The sequence below is a fragment of the Alternaria metachromatica genome (assembly GCF_023757995.1).
Source record: "Alternaria metachromatica strain BMP 0045 chromosome Unknown scaffold_10, whole genome shotgun sequence".
Lineage (NCBI taxonomy): Eukaryota > Fungi > Ascomycota > Dothideomycetes > Pleosporales > Pleosporaceae > Alternaria > Alternaria metachromatica.
Genome location: NW_026055501.1, coordinates 692,965 through 710,547, shown reverse-complemented (window position 1 = coordinate 710,547; position 17,583 = coordinate 692,965). Strand labels below are relative to the sequence as shown.

The 17,583-nt window shown below is 53.3% G+C and overlaps 5 protein-coding genes across 5 annotated transcripts; 2 read left to right on the top strand and 3 right to left on the bottom strand.

Annotated features, from left to right (window-relative positions):
- Window positions 1-86: 86 nt before the first annotated feature.
- J4E83_005352 (uncharacterized protein) lies at window positions 87-2,489 on the top strand (the record flags this gene model as incomplete). The annotated part of the gene is made up of 4 exons (XM_049332271.1): window positions 87-275; window positions 328-931; window positions 979-1,247; window positions 1,296-2,489. 4 exons carry the CDS (start codon window positions 87-89, stop codon window positions 2,487-2,489), a joined length of 2,256 nt encoding a protein of 751 aa, XP_049188722.1.
- Window positions 2,490-2,951: 462 nt separating this feature from the next.
- Window positions 2,952-5,569, bottom strand: J4E83_005351 (uncharacterized protein; the record flags this gene model as incomplete). The annotated part of the gene is made up of 2 exons (XM_049332270.1): window positions 2,952-4,766; window positions 4,814-5,569. The coding sequence occupies 2 exons, from the start codon at window positions 5,567-5,569 to the stop codon at window positions 2,952-2,954; spliced, it is 2,571 nt and encodes an 856-aa protein (XP_049188721.1).
- A 1,428-nt stretch (window positions 5,570-6,997) lies between these two features.
- J4E83_005350 (uncharacterized protein) lies at window positions 6,998-7,313 on the bottom strand (the record flags this gene model as incomplete). Its single annotated transcript, XM_049332269.1, is given in 2 exon segments — window positions 6,998-7,296; window positions 7,310-7,313. The coding sequence occupies 2 exon segments, from the start codon at window positions 7,311-7,313 to the stop codon at window positions 6,998-7,000; spliced, it is 303 nt and encodes a 100-aa protein (XP_049188720.1).
- Window positions 7,314-7,837: 524 nt separating this feature from the next.
- J4E83_005349 (uncharacterized protein) lies at window positions 7,838-9,936 on the top strand (the record flags this gene model as incomplete). The annotated part of the gene is given in 7 exon segments (XM_049332268.1): window positions 7,838-7,925; window positions 7,945-8,568; window positions 8,630-8,972; window positions 9,019-9,118; window positions 9,179-9,282; window positions 9,335-9,683; window positions 9,742-9,936. 7 exon segments carry the CDS (start codon window positions 7,838-7,840, stop codon window positions 9,934-9,936), a joined length of 1,803 nt encoding a protein of 600 aa, XP_049188719.1.
- Window positions 9,937-12,065: 2,129 nt separating this feature from the next.
- Window positions 12,066-13,163, bottom strand: J4E83_005348 (uncharacterized protein; the record flags this gene model as incomplete). The annotated part of the gene is made up of 1 exon (XM_049332267.1): window positions 12,066-13,163. One exon carries the CDS (start codon window positions 13,161-13,163, stop codon window positions 12,066-12,068), a length of 1,098 nt encoding a protein of 365 aa, XP_049188718.1.
- Window positions 13,164-17,583: the final 4,420 nt, after the last annotated feature.

The window sequence follows — 17,583 nt, the reverse complement described above, 5'->3', positions numbered from 1 at the left end:
GAGGCTACGCCAACCTCGCCCTCCTGGCGGCGCATACGATATTCTTTACATCCGCCGGCAGCATAATCGTGGTTTAGGTAGCCGCCATGGCGACCCAGAAGAGAGACGCGAAGGGCAAGAAGCTCGCCGTCATGAACAAATACGTGTACGATGCCTTCTTGTGGACGTTCTCGATCCTGGTGGAGCTCTTCTTCCGCGAAGTGCATCCCAGGAGTAGTTGGAAGGTGCCAAAGGAAGGCCCCGTTATCTTCGTGTGCGCCCCGCATGCGAACCAGGTAGGACATGCCGTAAACATGTGGCGGAAGGATGTACGCTGACAGACGGCAGTTTGTCGACCCCCTCATGTTGATGAGAGTCGTAAAGAAAGAATCCGACCGCCGAATCCAATTCCTAATCGCCGATAAATCGATGAAGCGCAAGTTCGTAGGCGCAATGGCTGGCTTGACAGGTGTCGTGCCTGTAGGAAGAGCCATGGACATGACGAAGCCTGCAGAGGGCAAGATATACCTCCCCGATCCCATCAACGACCCGACGCTTGTTCGGGGTGTGGGCACCAACTTTGAAGATAAGAAATTCCAGGTCGGCGGCTCCCTCGTACTGCCTAAAGTGGACAACAAGGCGGCAACCGCTGAGATACTCGAGATCAAGGGCCCGGAAGAGATCAGGCTGAAGCGTGGCTTCAAGGGAGGTGTTGCCATGCAGCAGATGACTGGGCGAAACGACATGACCAAGGACGGCACATTCGTGGACGGGGCCAATGCGAAGAAGGGTATCGCTGATGGGTACGAGGGAACACCCTTCCAGGTAGCGCCCAAGCTCGATCAGACAGAAGTTTACGACGCAGTACATGCGGTTCTCCACCACGGAGGAAGCATCGGTATTTTCCCTGAGGGCGGTAGTCACGACAGAACTGATCTTCTTCCTCTGAAAGGTGAGTCATCGCACAGCTTGAACTTCCCATGTACTAACACCTTCCAGCTGGTGTTGCTATCATGGCGCTCGGTACAGTGCAAACGAAGCCTGACTGCAATCTGAACATCATTCCCGTCGGCATGAACTACTTCCACGCCCACAAATTCCGGTCAAGGGCCGTCATCGAGTTCGGTACGCCCATCCACGTCCCACCTGAGCTAGCCCAGAAGTTCGATGGCCCTGGCAGACGCGAGGCCATCGGCGAGATGCTGGAAACCATTCGTCAGGGTCTTATCTCCGTCACGGTCACAACACCCGACTACGATACACTCATGGTATGTGCAATACGAACCCATAGTCTTTCTCATTGCTGACCCTTCTAGGTCATCCAAGCTGTGCGCCGCCTCTACAACTCCAAAGGCACGAAGCTTCCTCTTCCCAGGATCGTGGAGCTTAATCGCCGCCTCGTCCAGGGTTACGAACGCTACAAAGACGACCCTCGCATTGTCGAACTCAAGAAGGAGGTCACCACCTACAACGGCAAGCTTAAGGCGCTCGGCCTCCGGGATCACCAGGTGCAATATGCAAAGATGCATCCTATCACGGCATTTGGGCTTTTCTTCTACCGTCTTGGAAAGCTGCTCTTCCTGAGCATGCTCGTCCTTCCCGGAACTCTGCTCTTCAGCTTGGTCTTCATTGTCACTAAGGTTGTCTCGATCAAGAAGGCCAGAGAGGCACTCGCTGCATCAAACGTCAAAGTTCAAGCAAGAGATGTCATGGCTACGTGGAAACTTCTCGTTGCCATGGCTGCCGCCCCGACGGCTTACGCCTGGTACGTCTGCTTAGGACTCTACTGGTACTCCTACAACCAATGCAACGGATACCTTCCTGCTGGCATCCAGAAGCGCTGGCTCATCATCCCCCAACTCGTCGTCTACGTCACCCTCACATACGGCGCTCTCCGATTCGGCGAAGTCGCCATGGACATCCTCAAGTCCCTCGGTCCCCTTTGGAAGATGATGAACCCCTTCTCCAACAACGAACTCGTCAAATTACAAGAGCGCCGTGAGAACCTCGCACAGCGTGTGAACGACATCATCAACGAACTAGGTCCGGAGATGTACGAAGACTTCCACTCGAAACGCATTGTCGAAGATCCCTTCGTCAAGCAAGAGCGCCCCCGCACACCACCGCAAAAGTCAGACGAAGACGCGGAAAGAGAAGCAGGCCAGGACATCGAAACCTACGACTACCCCGCGTCACCCGGCTCCATCAACGAGATACCACGCAACGAATCGTTCCACGACCTTGCCAACCAAGACTTCTTCTCTAGTCGACCGCAGACGCCGAAGAAGAGCCGCAGCCGGAATAGCAGCAGTGCGAACCTGGGCGGCTTCCAGCTCAAGCCCTTCAGTACTATTGATGGCAACCTTGATGAGGTCAAGAGGAGATTAACAGATGGTGTCAAGCAGCGGACGAGGAAAAGAAGGAGTAGTGGAGAAGGCAGCTGGGACGACGGCGAAGATGGCGAGGGCCTAACAATGGGAGGAAGGAAAGAGCGCTCGTATACCAAGTAGTTTTTGGTCGTGATGGTCGTTTGGATGAGCGCTGTGTCGGTTTTGCTTGTGCGTTAGTACTAAAGATACCACTTTCCTTTCTTCTCCTCAGCGGTTGAAATTGGATATGTTATGCATGAATACGATTTGCTTGCTATGCTTACTTGTAATGCTATGCTGTGTTTTGATTGTGGTTGTGGTTGTGCTATGCTAAGTGCTCTTGTAATATCATCGCTTGTACATCGTTCGCCCTGCCTACAAATATGCCTGAATCAATAGAAGAAAGAAGTTGCGGATATCCCCATCCAAAAATGCCAAATCATGCAAAAGCGCTGTGCCCAAAATCCAACCTTTCCTCCTGCAAAAGTGGTATCTTGCCTTGCCTTTCTTACCAACTCAAATCCAAATCATCGCCTTCCGCTGTCCAAACCAGTACGTGACACAAAGAAAACCCTCCATACGTAGAGCGCGGTATCCACCCATCTACCCAACAACAGCCTTCTGACTCAGTTTCTCCAAAAACCCACTGAGATCCTCCTTCTTAATCTCAATCACACAGGCCTCGAAACTGTCCATTCTTACTCGTGCTCCCGTCTCCCTGACAACCTCTTGGAACGCATTACCGAATCGATTCCTGCCGGACCCTCTCTCCTCATCTTCATCTTCACTATCCTCAGAGTCGTTGTCCGAAGAATCTGATTCCTCAGCTTCAGACTCCGAGTCATCAGCAACCTCGTCTTCTTCAAGCCCCGCGGCTAGATTCCGCGCGACACGTGCTTTGCGGCGAGATTCTCTCGCCTCAGCCTTCTGCGCCTGTCTGGCTTCCTTGGCTTTGAGTTTAGCTTCGCGTTTCTGAAGGCGGGATTTAGCAGATTCGGTCGCGCCGCCGCCGCCAAGGCCGACAACAACGTAGAGGCCGCGGGAGTCGTCAAGACCCGCCATGACGAGCTCGCTGCCTTTGTTTTTGCCCTTTGTGCCGTTGAGTTCGACGATGGCTTCGGCAATCCAGAGGGCGAGTTTGGTGAGGGCGCCCGGGTGGGTGAAGAGTTGGACGTCGGGGCCTTCTTTTACGACGGCCATGCGGAAGGCGCGGAGGTGGCGGATTTGTTTCTTTTCGATTAGGGCGGTTCCGGTGCGGAGGATTGCGCGGTGTAGATGCTGGGCTGTGCTGATGTGCTCGACTAGGCGGTCGATGTCGCCGAGGGCATCGTAGGCGGTCCAGAAGCGGCTGGTGATGTGTTCTTGGGCGAGGTCTTGTTGTTCTTGCGTTGAGGAGGGCATCTCGGTGTGGTCGTTGGCTCCGACGAAGTTGGAGCTGTCGAGGGCGGATTGGTTGAGGTTCTTTGCGTCGCCGACTTCGAGAATGGCGCCTAGGACTACGCCGGCGTCGATGGCGGAGAGACATGCTTTCCAGCCCCAGCAGCGTACGAAACCCCATCCGTCTTTGGGGTCACCTGTACCTGACTTTGGTGGTACTAGGCCATCGAGACCATACTGTGGAGCGAATTTCAGAAGGCGTTCGCGGAGACCACGCTTGAGCTCCATGTCCATGTGGGTGTATCTTTGTTTGCATTCGGTGAGCGAGACACCCATCTTGGCGAGGAGTTTGGCAAGTCGCTTTTGCCCTGCGTCGCTCCAGATGTGTAGTTTGGCGGAGAGGTAAGGCGAGTGGAGCATACTTTCGTAGAGAGACCAGTGCCGAAGGAGAAGGAAACGCGGCTCGGGGGAGAGGCGGATTGACTTGTCGGTTGCTGAGAGGGCGCTCGTCGGGATGACACCCCACACTTCGCCCATTGTTGCATTGCGGGACACACTTGAAGCGTCTGTGACAGGATTCAGTCGTCGTACTTCGTCTCGCAGGACAGAGCGTATGTTCTCTCCTCGGTTGCCATTCCATCCTGCTGAGCCACCTTGTGCTGAGAGGGGGTTCAAGCCGACACCGCTCCCTGTCCGCCCATATAGTTCCAGACTGCTGACACCAACGATGGCATTCCATAGCAGATCATTGTCTTCGCGGCCGAGTTCCGATGCTAGGTTGTATACGAGAGAAGAGACGGGGTCTGAGTAGGAGGTACCGAGTCCGTAGTATTTGTCGAGCGTGGATGCGTACTTATTCCGCTTCTTGATCAGCTGCCTTCGTAGGCTTTTTAACGACTTCTCTTTCGGTGCGGCTACTGATGGGGATGCGGAGCGGCTGCGGGAGTCTGAACGCGAAAAGTCGGAGGAGCCGCCTAGTTGTTGCGCTGCTAGCAGGCCTCTTCGCCGTCTCGGTTCGGGTGACGATGGTATTGAGCCTCCCTAGGTAATGTTAGTAAAGACTCCGTCTGAACATCGACTATACATACCGAATTACTCCTCCGTCTTTGTGCTGGCCGCTCGTCATCTGTCATGTCATCCTCAGAGTCGTCTTCCTCGCCCCAAGATTTCCTCTTCTTCGGTGCTTGTCCAGACGGCGGCTCCTCATCATCCTGGTCGTCCGAGTTGTCGCTGATGTCGTCTTCTTCCCCCACCTCTGGCATCTCCTCAAGCCCAGCGTATGCTTCACGCTCTGCCTGTAGTTCTTCGTCGATGTCACCGTCGTCAAAGACTATGATTCCACCTCGTGACGACTGGTATGACTGCGTGATCTTGCCCTTGTCCACCCCCGCTTGTCTCCGCACAAACTCTCCCGTTGTGGGGTCCTGACTTATGGGGGCGGCAAAAACGTTCGTCAGATTCCACGGCCGTCTCGCGTCCAGAAGCCAGACCTCGACATCGCCAGTGCCACCCTCGCCATCCTCATCCACGTCCAGGCCTAGTATCTCTTCCATGTCCACCATGCCTCCAACGCCCAGACATATTACGACGCCTCCACTTCCACCGTCCGTTGTCCGCATCGGCCGTACCAGCTCTTCTGCCGCCCGTGATAGGTCTCCATATCCGGCTATCGGTTGGATCTTGTGTTGTATGTAGTCGCGCTTCAATAACGCGGTGAGGATTCGGCAGGCACAAAGCGCGTCTGGTTCGAGGGCGACGAGGAGTAAAACAGGCGGTGCGGCGGCATGTGTGCGTTTTATGAGGTTCTGGTATAGGTGGGCTATGAGGTTTCGCGGAAGGTACATGGCGGCGGCGGTAGAGTGGTTTGCCCTGCGTGCGGGTGTCGAGAAAACGCGCTGCGAGACGCGTCGGGAGGATTTGAGAGGGGCTGGTGGGGCGGCGTGAAGCTTATGGTATGCTCTGCATTTGCGGGGCGAAGAATAGAAGACGTGATTAAAATAAAGAGTATGGCAGAAGGGCAATTGGCATGCGTGGGTGCAGGTGCTTGCACAGCTCGTATGCGTGTGGTATCGAGGATGCCCGAGACGCGTTCGGCGCTAGCCGCGGAAATGGCTTCGCTCGGACGCGCCTCTGACGTGAACATTCACTCTCGTCTCGAACGATTCGACCTGCGCGCTTGCGCTCCTGTCATCCGATACGCTCTTTTGACATGGCTTCCTCTTTTGTGACATCTGGCGACATTAACAGCTTGTAGGATCGCACTCTGCTAATCAGACGAAAAACGGGGGCACCATATAAACAACTGTATTTCAACCGGTACTACAGTAATTTGCTTTGCTCCAGCCTTTCAGTGTGTCTTTTTGCATGTGGATAGAAGTTCCACGCAATCTTGAAAAACACCGAACGAATTTTGGTCGTTTCACTGACGCTCTATTCGCAGTCGGCATCTCGACACTAAGATCCGTCTTCCACCTGGACCAGAGCACGAACAATGTCCAAGCGCTCATCGAGATATCTCCCCTGTGCATCTCCCCATTTCGTCAATCCTGGATTGACAACAAACGCCACTAGACCCTTCTCATCTTCTTCGCTATCAATATCAGAAACGGACAGCATGTTGTTCTGGTCGAACAACATTCCCGTCGACGGATACGTTATCTGCAGCCGCGACTGTTGACTTGACATATGTTTAGCAAGGGCGAAAGCCTTATCGACGATGCTACGAACGCTCGAGAGATCCATTTCTGGGCGGACTTTTTGAATGCGCTGATGGATATGGTGAGTGACCGTTGCTCGAGCGGTACTATCGGTGTTGTTCGAAATGTTCCTTGCACGGTCTTGCTGATTTATGCTGATTAAAGCGAGACCAGAGCAAGCGGCCAAGTAGTCCATAGTTCGCAGTCGCCATGTCTCGCATTCAATAGATGGTATCGGCCATCCGTGATCATGTTCTTGTCCGAACATCTCGATCCAGGACTTCGCTAAGCCTTCGCCACTCTTGCCGAATTTTTGAAAGGGGTCTCGAAAGACTTGTGCGATCAAGGTGAACCACATCCAAGCCTCTACGAAACGTTTCGTTCGAGCTCGACCTTTCCAGTGTTCCGCTGACACGTTGCTCAGCAACTCCGGTACCCCGAGAAGTCCGACGATGTTGTTCCCGTCACCGCTATGGATTTGACGACTCAAGGATCTGACTGCCGATACCAGTGCGCGGAAGTTCTGTACAAATTGTGCGTCAGTAAGAACTTCCACCTCCACAGGCCGCGCTGTGGCTATAGGATGGTGCACTTCTTTTGTTCGTATAAATCTGCTTGTGACATTTCTTGAGTCACGCAGAGGCGCTTCCAGGAGGGGTGTCGTATTCTCGCAGTGTAGGTAGGTATGTTCAAGCTCAATAGGTTCTTCGCGGGGGTAGAGCTTCTTCGTGATTGTCCGAGCGTGTCTGGTGCCGGTCTCTTCTTGGCTTTTGAAGAAGCCGCTGCGCTCTTGGTTCGTTGTTCTCTGTTCTTCTCGATTGCGACCCATCTCTTCTTGTAGAGCTTTGCACTGTACTTCCGTACCAAGCCGATTGCTGCGATCTGTACCCATAGTTGCGTCCAAAGGACTTCTTTCATCTGACTCATTCATCGGCTGTCGACTATCTTCAGCGCTTGATACTGCTGCGCTACTCGTTTCTTGGCCATGGGAACTCTCAATGTTGTCTGCATTGCAAACAGAAGCCGTCGCCATCATGATGTTTTTTTATATCTTGGAACTAATAATGTTATTCCTTACTCTGAAAAGTTTTTGCCAATTCAGTTTCTATATTTGTACCTTTATATTAAAAAAAGTAGGAGTTGTCCGTGCCTTCACTATTTCTGGTCGGTGGGTTGAGCGGTGTGTGCAAAGTGAGGAAGGTGCGAACGCAGCCCACGAGTGGCAGCTGCCGCTTTTCACTCACCTCTCACCACACTGGCTGAAAAAATTTCGACCGAACTCTGGCTTTCTCTCTCACCTCTCGTCAGCCTTTTTCGGTAGCCACATACCGATTCCCACAACCCCATTACAATTCTCCTACCTAGTACCTACACACCCTACCACGGTACCGTTCCGTAATACGTACCGACGCGACCATGGATGAGCCGCCGCATCTCATCATTGCAGTCGACTACGGTACCACCTTCACTGGCAAGTATCGCACACCTCACTTGCAACGAACTTGTTGTACTGACTACTATAGGCGTCGCGTTTTGCGAGACAGATCCAACAGGTCTTCCTCAAGGGCACACCGAGGTTGTCAACGATTGGCCTTCACCCGGTACCAATGTTAGCACGAATGACAAGGTCCCCTCCGAGATCTCTTACAAAGAAGATGCGCAGTTGTGGGGGTTTCAAATCCCTCCCGACGTGTCACGCCATCGGTGGTTGAAGCTCCTGCTCCAGAACGGAACCCGATGTCAATTCCCAGAAATGAAGGGGAAGATCTCGAACGCACCCTGCGATGCCGAAAAAGAACCTCTCGACATAATTGAGGATTATTTGCGCAATATCAAGCTTCACCTCTTCAAGAAGCTGGACGACCGGTACGGAAAGAGCATCTGGCGGGGATATCCTGTCGTAGTAGTCATCACGTACCCATCACTGTGGTCAGCTGCAACGCTTCACCGATATGAGCTAGCAAGCCGCAAGGCTGGATTCTACTACACCGAGCTCGGCAGGTTGGTGAGGTTCGTGCGCACGACCGAGGCTGAAGCGGCGGCGATCTATACCATAAAGACATTGCAAGGAACTCCCACTGGAGATAGTTTCGCACTTGAGGACGGATTGATGGTCGTTGACATGGGTGGAGGTACCATCGACCTTGGTAAGATCTCCTAGCACCAACTACATATGAGACATACTGACTTTTTCCGACAACGTTTCAGCCTCCTATCACGTCAGCCAACTACAGCCAATCGTTGTCGAGCCAGCTACAGACGGTAGTAGTCGCCAAGGATGTGGTAACACTGTCGATAAAGCCTTCTTCCGATACCTCGAACTCAGTTTGGGAACTGCCAACTTCATCGCGGTCACCGACCATACGAGTGAAGATATACCCTTCCACATGCTCGGGAAGAAAGCGACCAGGATGCTCGAAGATTTTTCACTGGAGGCAAAATCCGTCTTCTCTGGCACAGAGAATTTCTTCATCCGCTTGCCCGGCCTCCTCGCTGGAATCGCAGACGACGAGGCGCGAGGTATCTGCGACGGCGAGATAGCCATCACGGCGTGAGTCTTCGTGACCCTTGAGATGAACATGCTCTAATTATCTCAGCGAGGATATGAAGTCTATGTTCCATGAAACTCTCTCAATTGCGTACGAAGAGATCGTGAAGCAGATTGGCGAAGCAAATAAGAACAACGTGATCATCAAGGTATGTGTTCAGTTCAGTATTTTTTTCTCATTGCCTCCGACCATTTACTGATCTCTCTAGCACATCTTCCTCGTAGGAGGCATGGCAGAATGCCCCTACGTGCTGAGCAAAATTACCGAGTTCTCCCAAGCCCTGAATGTGGGAGTGACACGACCAGCTTATGCGTATGTGATCACCATTCTCTTCTTCATGTTCACACTTGCTAATTCTGCGCAGATGGTCCGCCGTAGTCCGAGGAGCAATAACACAGGGTTTCAAGGTCCAGACTCCAGCAACAACGGAGAACTTGATATGCCCTCGTCACTTTGGCTTCACTTTCTCGCCGCCGTTCATCCAAGGCAGACACCATGAGGTGGATGCGTTTGTCTGCGACTTCACGGGTGTGAAGAAGGCCAATAACCAGATGGAATGGCTTCTGAAGAAGGATCAGGCGCTTGCACCCAAAGCCACGGTGCATGCCAAATGGTCGTTCCAGCACTTCTTTTGGTCGGGAGAGTCGAGGGTGATTAGGATCGATCTGTTCGCTTCCAGGGCAAAGAAGGGTCCAGCGCGTGTAGACAAAGACGTAAGTCATGGTCGTTTCTACCTCAAGTCTTGAGACGTTCACTGACATTGCTACGCAGGTTGAGAAGGTCGCCACTCTGAGGGCTGATATGGGCCGTGTACCCATCGACAAGTTCATTTCACGACATGTTCCTGGTACCGGCAAACATTTGAAGCTCGAGTATGAACTTCAGTTGCTCTACAAGTCGTCTGGCCTAAAGTGCTCGATTGTTGTCGATGGCGTCGTCTATGCGTCCGCGACCATCACTGCATAAGCATGGAGAACCCACCCCTTATTACGTATACGCATTTACACTCGGTATTCGGTAGCGATGCTTATTTCGTTGTAAGCTTGGTATGGAATCGTCGCGAGTGTTGCTGCGTGGAGTATGGCGTACAAGGTTTGGAGAATACGTTGGTGGCTTTTGATGTAATGGCACGACTATGATCGTTGCGTATCCTTCAGGCTACCATATGAGCTTTTCCTTCAGATACGAATCATGAGAACGCACCACACGCTGGTCGTCTTGCTCAATCGCACAAGTAGCAAATCAAGCACTTACCACAAACTTTAATGCACCCTGAACTCCCTCTTCTCCTCCCACCGTGAAACCACCCCATCCTGCCCACCACGCCACAACCACCCCATCACCCCCTCCAACCACGCCTCCCTCAGCAAACCCCCTTTCAACCCCTCAACAATCATCAAACCCCCACCAATCACCACCTGCCCCTCTGCCAAGCCCCCAAACTCTCTCGGCCCAACCGTCCCTTAGCACCACGCACTAAGTCACGTTACCTACAACTCATGCGCGTCATCTCACCAACCATGCCCTTTCCAGCCATACAGCCGACGCGAAAAGTGGGGCCCAACGATCCCCAAGGCAATGAGTGTGAAACGGCGATCGTGGGAAAGGTTTAGGGTGCTGTGTGGCGTTTGAGCTTGACGGGCGGCGCGGTGGCTTGGGTTAAACGCGAAGACGCGCGAATGTACGCGAAGCACGCGATGGGGGAAGCGAGGCGAGGGGCTGGATAGCTTGGGTTGGGTCCGGCAGTGAAGGGAGGGGGGATGTGGTGCGAGTATGGGCTGGAGCGAACCGAACCATTACCAGTTTTTTTCTTGCTGGGGCAAGCAGATGGGGGTTGTGGTGGGAGTAGTGTAACGTGTTTGCATAGATGGGAGTGTCTGGTAGAGAGACGGGATGGACTGCGGCTCGAGAGAAATGTATTCCACGGTCTCGATGACCTGTTCCCTCGAAGGAAGGGCCTCTCGTCCACCGGATGAGCCTGCGACACGTTCATCCTGTCACTCAACCGTCCCCAAACCTTCTCCATCCTCACTGCGCGATGCGAATGCAGCCCAACACGGAAACCACGAACCCAGCTAGCACAAGATCTCGTCTTCGTATCGACGCATGAGCATGGCCTGTGTTAAGTTAGGCACAAATTTTTGCCCGCACAAGAATCTCGTACCATTTTTCGTCAGCTGTGACGGGAAACCCCGGTGTGTTGCTACTGCACGGCATCGCCCGATGTCACCAGGCAGGTTTTCGCGGCTGTCGATCACTAGTTCAAGCGCGAGTCTGAGACTGGAAGTGCGCAATGAGATCTACGCTACACGTTCGCTTTCGCATGTGACGGTGGTAACGAGCCGAGTGGCCCTCTTTGTCTTCCAAATCTTTCAGGGCTTGCGCGCGCTGGTAGTGTATGTTGCGGCTGCAGGTACGGCATCGGGGGATTGCGATGCGGTAGGCACGTCTCATCATCAGGCGCATCACTCATAGGGATTCAGTGTGTAATTTTGAATTGTTTGTATTTTGAGTTCGGTGGGCGGTGTGTTTTTTTGATCCCAAGGAGGGTAGGGTTACTACTCTCTCCGTTGACAGTGTGATACCTAGTACCGTAGCGATGTATAAGAAAGGAACAAAAAGAAAGACGACATCATGTTGTCGTGATTAATGACTCCGTACCCAAATGCATAATGGCCTCGTCATAACACCATGCTGATAAAGAAAAGCGTGGGGACGACGACGTCCGAAAACCACGCGCAAACCGACCGTGTAAAAAGGGTTGAGACAGCTAAGTCAAATACCCATCGAAAACTGAATGAACGAGACGGACGCGTGATGCGATACCTTCTCCAACGTGTGCTTATTATGTGAACTCGGCCTAGTCATCATATTTTCGACCAGGGGAATTCTTCCTCTGCCTCGTCCTCGCATGACAAAATCTTAATATCGGGGCGAAACTCGAGCAAGCCGGTCGCAAAATCTCGATATGGAGGAAGTCGATCGGAGTCTTCCTAGACCTTATAATCCGTCTCCTGTTGAATCTTGATATCGGGCCAAACCTCGGGCAAGTCGATCGCAAAATCTCGATATGGAGGAAGTCGATCGCGGTCTTCCTAGACCTTATAATCTGTCTCCTGTTGAATCTTCTGATCCCATGGATCAACATTTTGATGATCGACGTACGAGGGTACCATGTTAAAGTTCATGGAGTTGTACACCTGTTGACCTGGGTGACCTGGGTGACCTGGATGACCTGGATGACCTGAATGACCTGGGTGGAATGGCATCCGTGGTGGTTGTGCGAGAGTGGAGGAAGCGTACAAATTCATGCTATTTGGGTACGCTGGCAGAGGTGGGGGGTCAGAGCCTAAGTTGGTAGGCAGGATGTAGCCAGAGTCTTCTCTCCTCCTCTTGTTGGAGTGCTCGTACTCGTAGGCGGAGTGGTCGATGGGTGCCTGTGTGGTCGGCTCTGGGTTTAAGGGTAGAGTGTACTCTTCCCTTCTTCTTTTAGACGATTGGAACTCGTAGCTTGGGGCGATCTGTGCCTGGGAGGTAGGCTCTGAGTCTGCCTGGAACGAACGCTTGTTGTTCATCATCCCTCTAGCTTCTTTGCGCAACCTGAGTCGAACGCCCTGGTCGGAGAACGCCCGCGAGAGATACGTCGACTCTTCGAGACCCTTGAAGTCTTTGGGAAGTACGACGTCGAACTTCTCACTAAGTACAGAGCCGAGGTTCTGTACCTCCCCACGTGAAGGGTGGAACTCGTACATGCTGAAACAAAGTCTGAAGCTGCCCTGAATCCGGACAGAAATATCGCCGAAGACGAAGAAACCGCCGTCCTTGTTATTAACATCCTTAAGACGATGCAGGGACGACACCAGTGTGCCGGCCATGGATTCATTGGGAGTGTGCTCGACGGGCTCATCTCTGTCCGCTTTGTACAGGGATGCACTGAGGAAGATGTAGGGGTTTTGTAAGAAGCTGTTCGAGGCGTCAACGCCATCCCGAAGGTTGAGCTGGAGAATGGGTGGAGGATCCACAGGCTTCCGGAACTTTTCCTTGCTCTTGACCGCGACCAGTGCCTCTTTAGGCTGCTGGCGGACGGACAGGTAACAATTGTTCGGGCTCAAAGGCTCGGGGCCTTGACTGGCGACTGGTAGTGTGACAGGCATGTGCTGTTGATAGTAGGGCTGGTTATACTGCGGCGGCATCGGGTGGTGCGGATACATGGTTGGGATGTTCATGTTCATGGTCTGGCCCTCTGTAGCAGAGGTCGGCGGTCGTAATCGAGTTGTAAGGAACCCAAGGATCAAGTCTCAGAGACGCCCGAGAATGTGGAGGTGAGATGGAGTCGTCCGGTCGAAAAATACTGAGAACATAAGAGAATTTGGAAATTCGGCTAGCGACCTTTGAGAGAAATACGCGAAAGGTGACCAATCGAACAAAGGTTTGAGTCACTACGGAGTGCAGTGCCGCCCGAAGGTGCTGCGTGACCAGTGACTGTAGTGGTAATGAGCGATGAAAATGCGAGTGGATCACCGTTCCATGGGTGGAGGACCCTTTTCGGAGAAAGTACCGTCAAAGCGCGGCTGCCTGCTCTGACTGTTCCAGTCCAGCACAGTCGATAATAATGCGTGTCCTCGTGTGGTATGCGCTGCCTTTCTCAAAATTGGAGGCACCTCTTGAAAGCGTCGATATCAGAATGGCGCGCGCGGGAGTGGATCTGGCGCTCGCCTTCCAACGGGACCGAACTAAAGGCCCGCCTGCGGAGAGAAGGTTGACTCCACCCTTGACCGTGACTTCCAACAGAGATAGGCGCAGATATAAGCAACAACAAAAAATGTGTACTGCGCCTGCGTCGCTCAGCACCTGCAGTGTGGAACCCGTAGAACACTGTACTTTCCGCACTGTCTCCGCAAGGCATAGCACCAGCTTGATGTCGAAGAGGAGTTTGCGATTGAACTGAGGTTACGCAGGTCTGGTACCGAACCGTGGTCGAGAGTGCCCTGGTGTGCTCCGAATATTACAACAAAGAGGGCCGTTTCCAACGGCTTCGAGAGTATTAGTGTCGTGCTGGTCGACCAGTCAAGCAGCGATGACGTGTCGGGGGGTAAGTCTAGGGTAATCTGGTAATATTATGGAATTAGAAGTGAAGGTCAGAGGAAGAGCGTCGAGGGCGACGACGTCGCAGTGCTCATGAAGGAAGACGCACAAGAGTAAGACACAAGATAGAAGAGCTGGCAAGGGTACCTCGAGGTAGTCGTCTCAATCGGGGCTCCTCTACACTCGTGCTTCCGTGGCGGCTTCGACGGTGATTCGTCGCTTCCCGTCTAGTCTCGAGTGCAACTGGTGCCGAGCGCGGCCGATCAGTGCTGTAGGGTCTCTCCGAGCTAGCGTGCTAAGAGATGAACGAGCGGCGGCGTGAATCATGCGAACAAGCTCTAGTGCAGCCAATCGAACGTCGCCTGGGCTTCTTTCTTCTTCTGTAGGCACGGTCGCTTTGGAAGCTAAGGTTTCTCGCTTGTTGACACAGGCCTGGTTGATTTTGCTCTTTCACCTCGTCGAGTCCGGAGAGGGCTGCAGTGTGGTTGATGCGTTCTGCAGATGACGTCGAGGGTACAATCGAAAACGACAGGACGGTATGCACTCAGCGAAATACCGGGTTCGCGATGGAGATGGGGCCTTGTCCAGCCCGCTGGTGCATGTGTCAGCGTGCAAGGACGGCACGGCGGGACGAGGTACAAGAAGACAGGCTGGTCGCAGATGCTGTGCCGTAGTGCAGCGACTGTTCTATATGCTCAACAGCACTTTCGAATGAAGCCGAAGAGAGCCCAAGGGTCGTTTGGCGCTAGAATGCAGCAATAGCCCGTCCGCACTATGCTGCCAGAGCGAGGGTAACCCATGCAGCCGGATGGCAGAGCCTGGCTGCACAGACTGCGCGGCAGTAGAGCAAGGATAGCGAGACGGCTTGGATTCAACGGCAATCCCAGGTTTGGGGTTGGTAGGGCACTGTCCAAGGGCATCGAACGGGGGACCCGGTTGCATGCAACGGAAGAGCCCCATGTCTGTAGACACTCACAGAGACGCTCGGAATTTAGCCACTGCAACTACTCTACTTGAGAGGTCGTATATAATGATCCATTGGCGCCCAATATCTCAGCATCACGCCGTTCGACAGCCTGTTTGCTACGGTTCCTCTGATCCGTAGCCAGAGGCACAGAGCGCTCGAGTTAGCTGATGAACGGACCCCAACATATCCGTCGGGACCACTCGCAGGCGAGTGCAGTGGTACTGAACACGTCCACACACATGGCGGCTGTCACACGCTTTCCGACGGCGCACGATGGCGGCTCCGGGACGTGCCTCAGGACTCGAAGGCTAAACTGACAGGACAGTCAAGGCTAGGATACCCACAACATAGTCGCGTATCACTGCAGCAGACGGCACGCACGCTGCGATAGAGTGCCCGGTACGCTCGCTGTCGTCAATCGGACCTGGAACGGGCGTCGAACCGTGCAGGAAACGTCCCCATTGGGCGCTGCAGACGGATGGGGCAATGACGCATTGTGCATTCACGTTCGTCGGGCTGAGGGCGGGTGATGTCGTCTGGAGGCTATGAAGATGCATGTGGGGAGGATGATCGCCGTCAAATCGCGCGGTGGCTGGGAGGATTTCTGCAGGGATATGGTTCGATTCCAAGCGAAGACCGCCGAATGCTCCGTTCTCCTCATGAAAGAAATTCTACGATGTTACACCGTCATCCGCACCCCCGTCCAACACCCCTTTAGCCACAAACTGCCAGCGAGTGAGAGGCCGGCGCACTTCCTGCGATGCCTCATGTGGCCGGCAGTCTACCTCAGACAGCAGCGCTATAGCCAGCCATGTCCTTAGCGAAGTCTTGCCGGGTCACCATCACCAGGTAACACTCGCTGTCGTCAAAGCACGATGATCTGAGTGCTAGCTGCTTGCTTGTTGCGCCTCTACGACAGATCGTCTCGTTGTCTCGGCAGCTTTCCCTCGTGCACCACGTCTTCTCTCCGTCCTCCGACATGCCGCTGTTCCTGCAGGATACGAGAGCCTCCCGCTATTGGCCCTTTGCAGATGTTGCAAATATTGTCCCAACATCGACCTTGTATGCGCTTAATTTACTTTTCGCTTACTACGGCGGAGGCTCGGGCTGTTCATCGTTGTCGAGAGATTATCAGCTGCCGTCACGGGCTGCCATGAGGTTCACTGTCACTCAATATTGCAATACTAGTCAGGCGTGCACTCTGGGATATCGCAAATCTGCCTGCACAGTCCAAACAAAAGGGTTGCCCTTCTGCTCTGGTATCCGGCCTCCATCCAAGCGTCTTAATCTGGATATTTGCATTGTGCAAGCTCGGAAACCTTTCCAGTGCCTCGCGGTTGTGGGCCCCTCATGCGGATGTGGGGTGGTGACATGGCCTCTATCGCAAAGACCTCGTGGACATTCTCCCTGCATCTTGTTGGATCTAAGATCTCTACTGCACAAACACGGTTGGTATCTTGGGACACATCGCGACTAGGCTTCTGGTTCCGTTGAGCCGTATGCAGTGGACGCAATGAGTCTTAGGCGCCATAGCCACGTTTACAACTGCCGCAGCAAGGCAATGATCGAAAGAATGAACACACATGGTTCACAAACAATGCACTAACGACCATAGTACATTCTCGTGCCAAAGATCGGACGGCTCGCTGCAACTACACCACCGTGCGTCTGGGCTAAGATGTCAGTAACAACAGCCTTGATCTGTAAGATCAGCTGGTGATTTGACATGAGCATGCGTCGAGGCGGTCAGTAGATATGCATCCCGGCATACTTTTTCTACCTGTGAAGCTTGTCAAACAATTCTTTGAGTGTACATTGCAGATTATCAACGGCACACACCGTAGACATGACGGTTGCGTACATCTCAGACGGGTTGATCGGCATTCACAGCAGTACCTATGGGATTATTATCAGCCCCCCAATAGGGCCAGATGGCGCTGCCTCTCTGCCGCCGCAACTAACGACTGCTTACATGCAGCTTCGACGCCAACTACCGTCCGGCGGCCCCGAAATCCATCATCCATCCGAGCAGGATACTGTCGCATGATAATCACTACACCGGTCTTGGGTTACACGGCACTTGACTGACAGAGTGTAGCACGGCTGCACTTCGCCTGCCCTAGCTACTCGAGTCGAGTGCCCCTCGAATGCGAATGCGGCCAGGTCCAGATCCACAACACTTCCAACTCCGTTATTGTTGCTGTACATATTGGTCACAGCTCTTCCCGATCGCCCCCACCTTGCACAACGAACACTCCACATACCACTTCACATGGATCGCTTTGCGTAGAAACGCAAGCTTATTACCGTCGAGCAGCTTCACCGACTGCCAGATCAATCTGCGAATCATTGTATCATACACACGTGTCCCTCATGATACATTGTAGCCGAGAGTTGAGATATCGCAAGCGAAATTCGGCGATCCGCGTACATTGAACTGTCACCAGCAATTTGGCCACCTGTGAGCCAAGAAGATATGATGTATGTACGCAGCAGGTCACTGGTCGGGCAGAACGACATGATCCCTGGACAAAGGGATGCTGCATAGCCGGCGTCGAGCG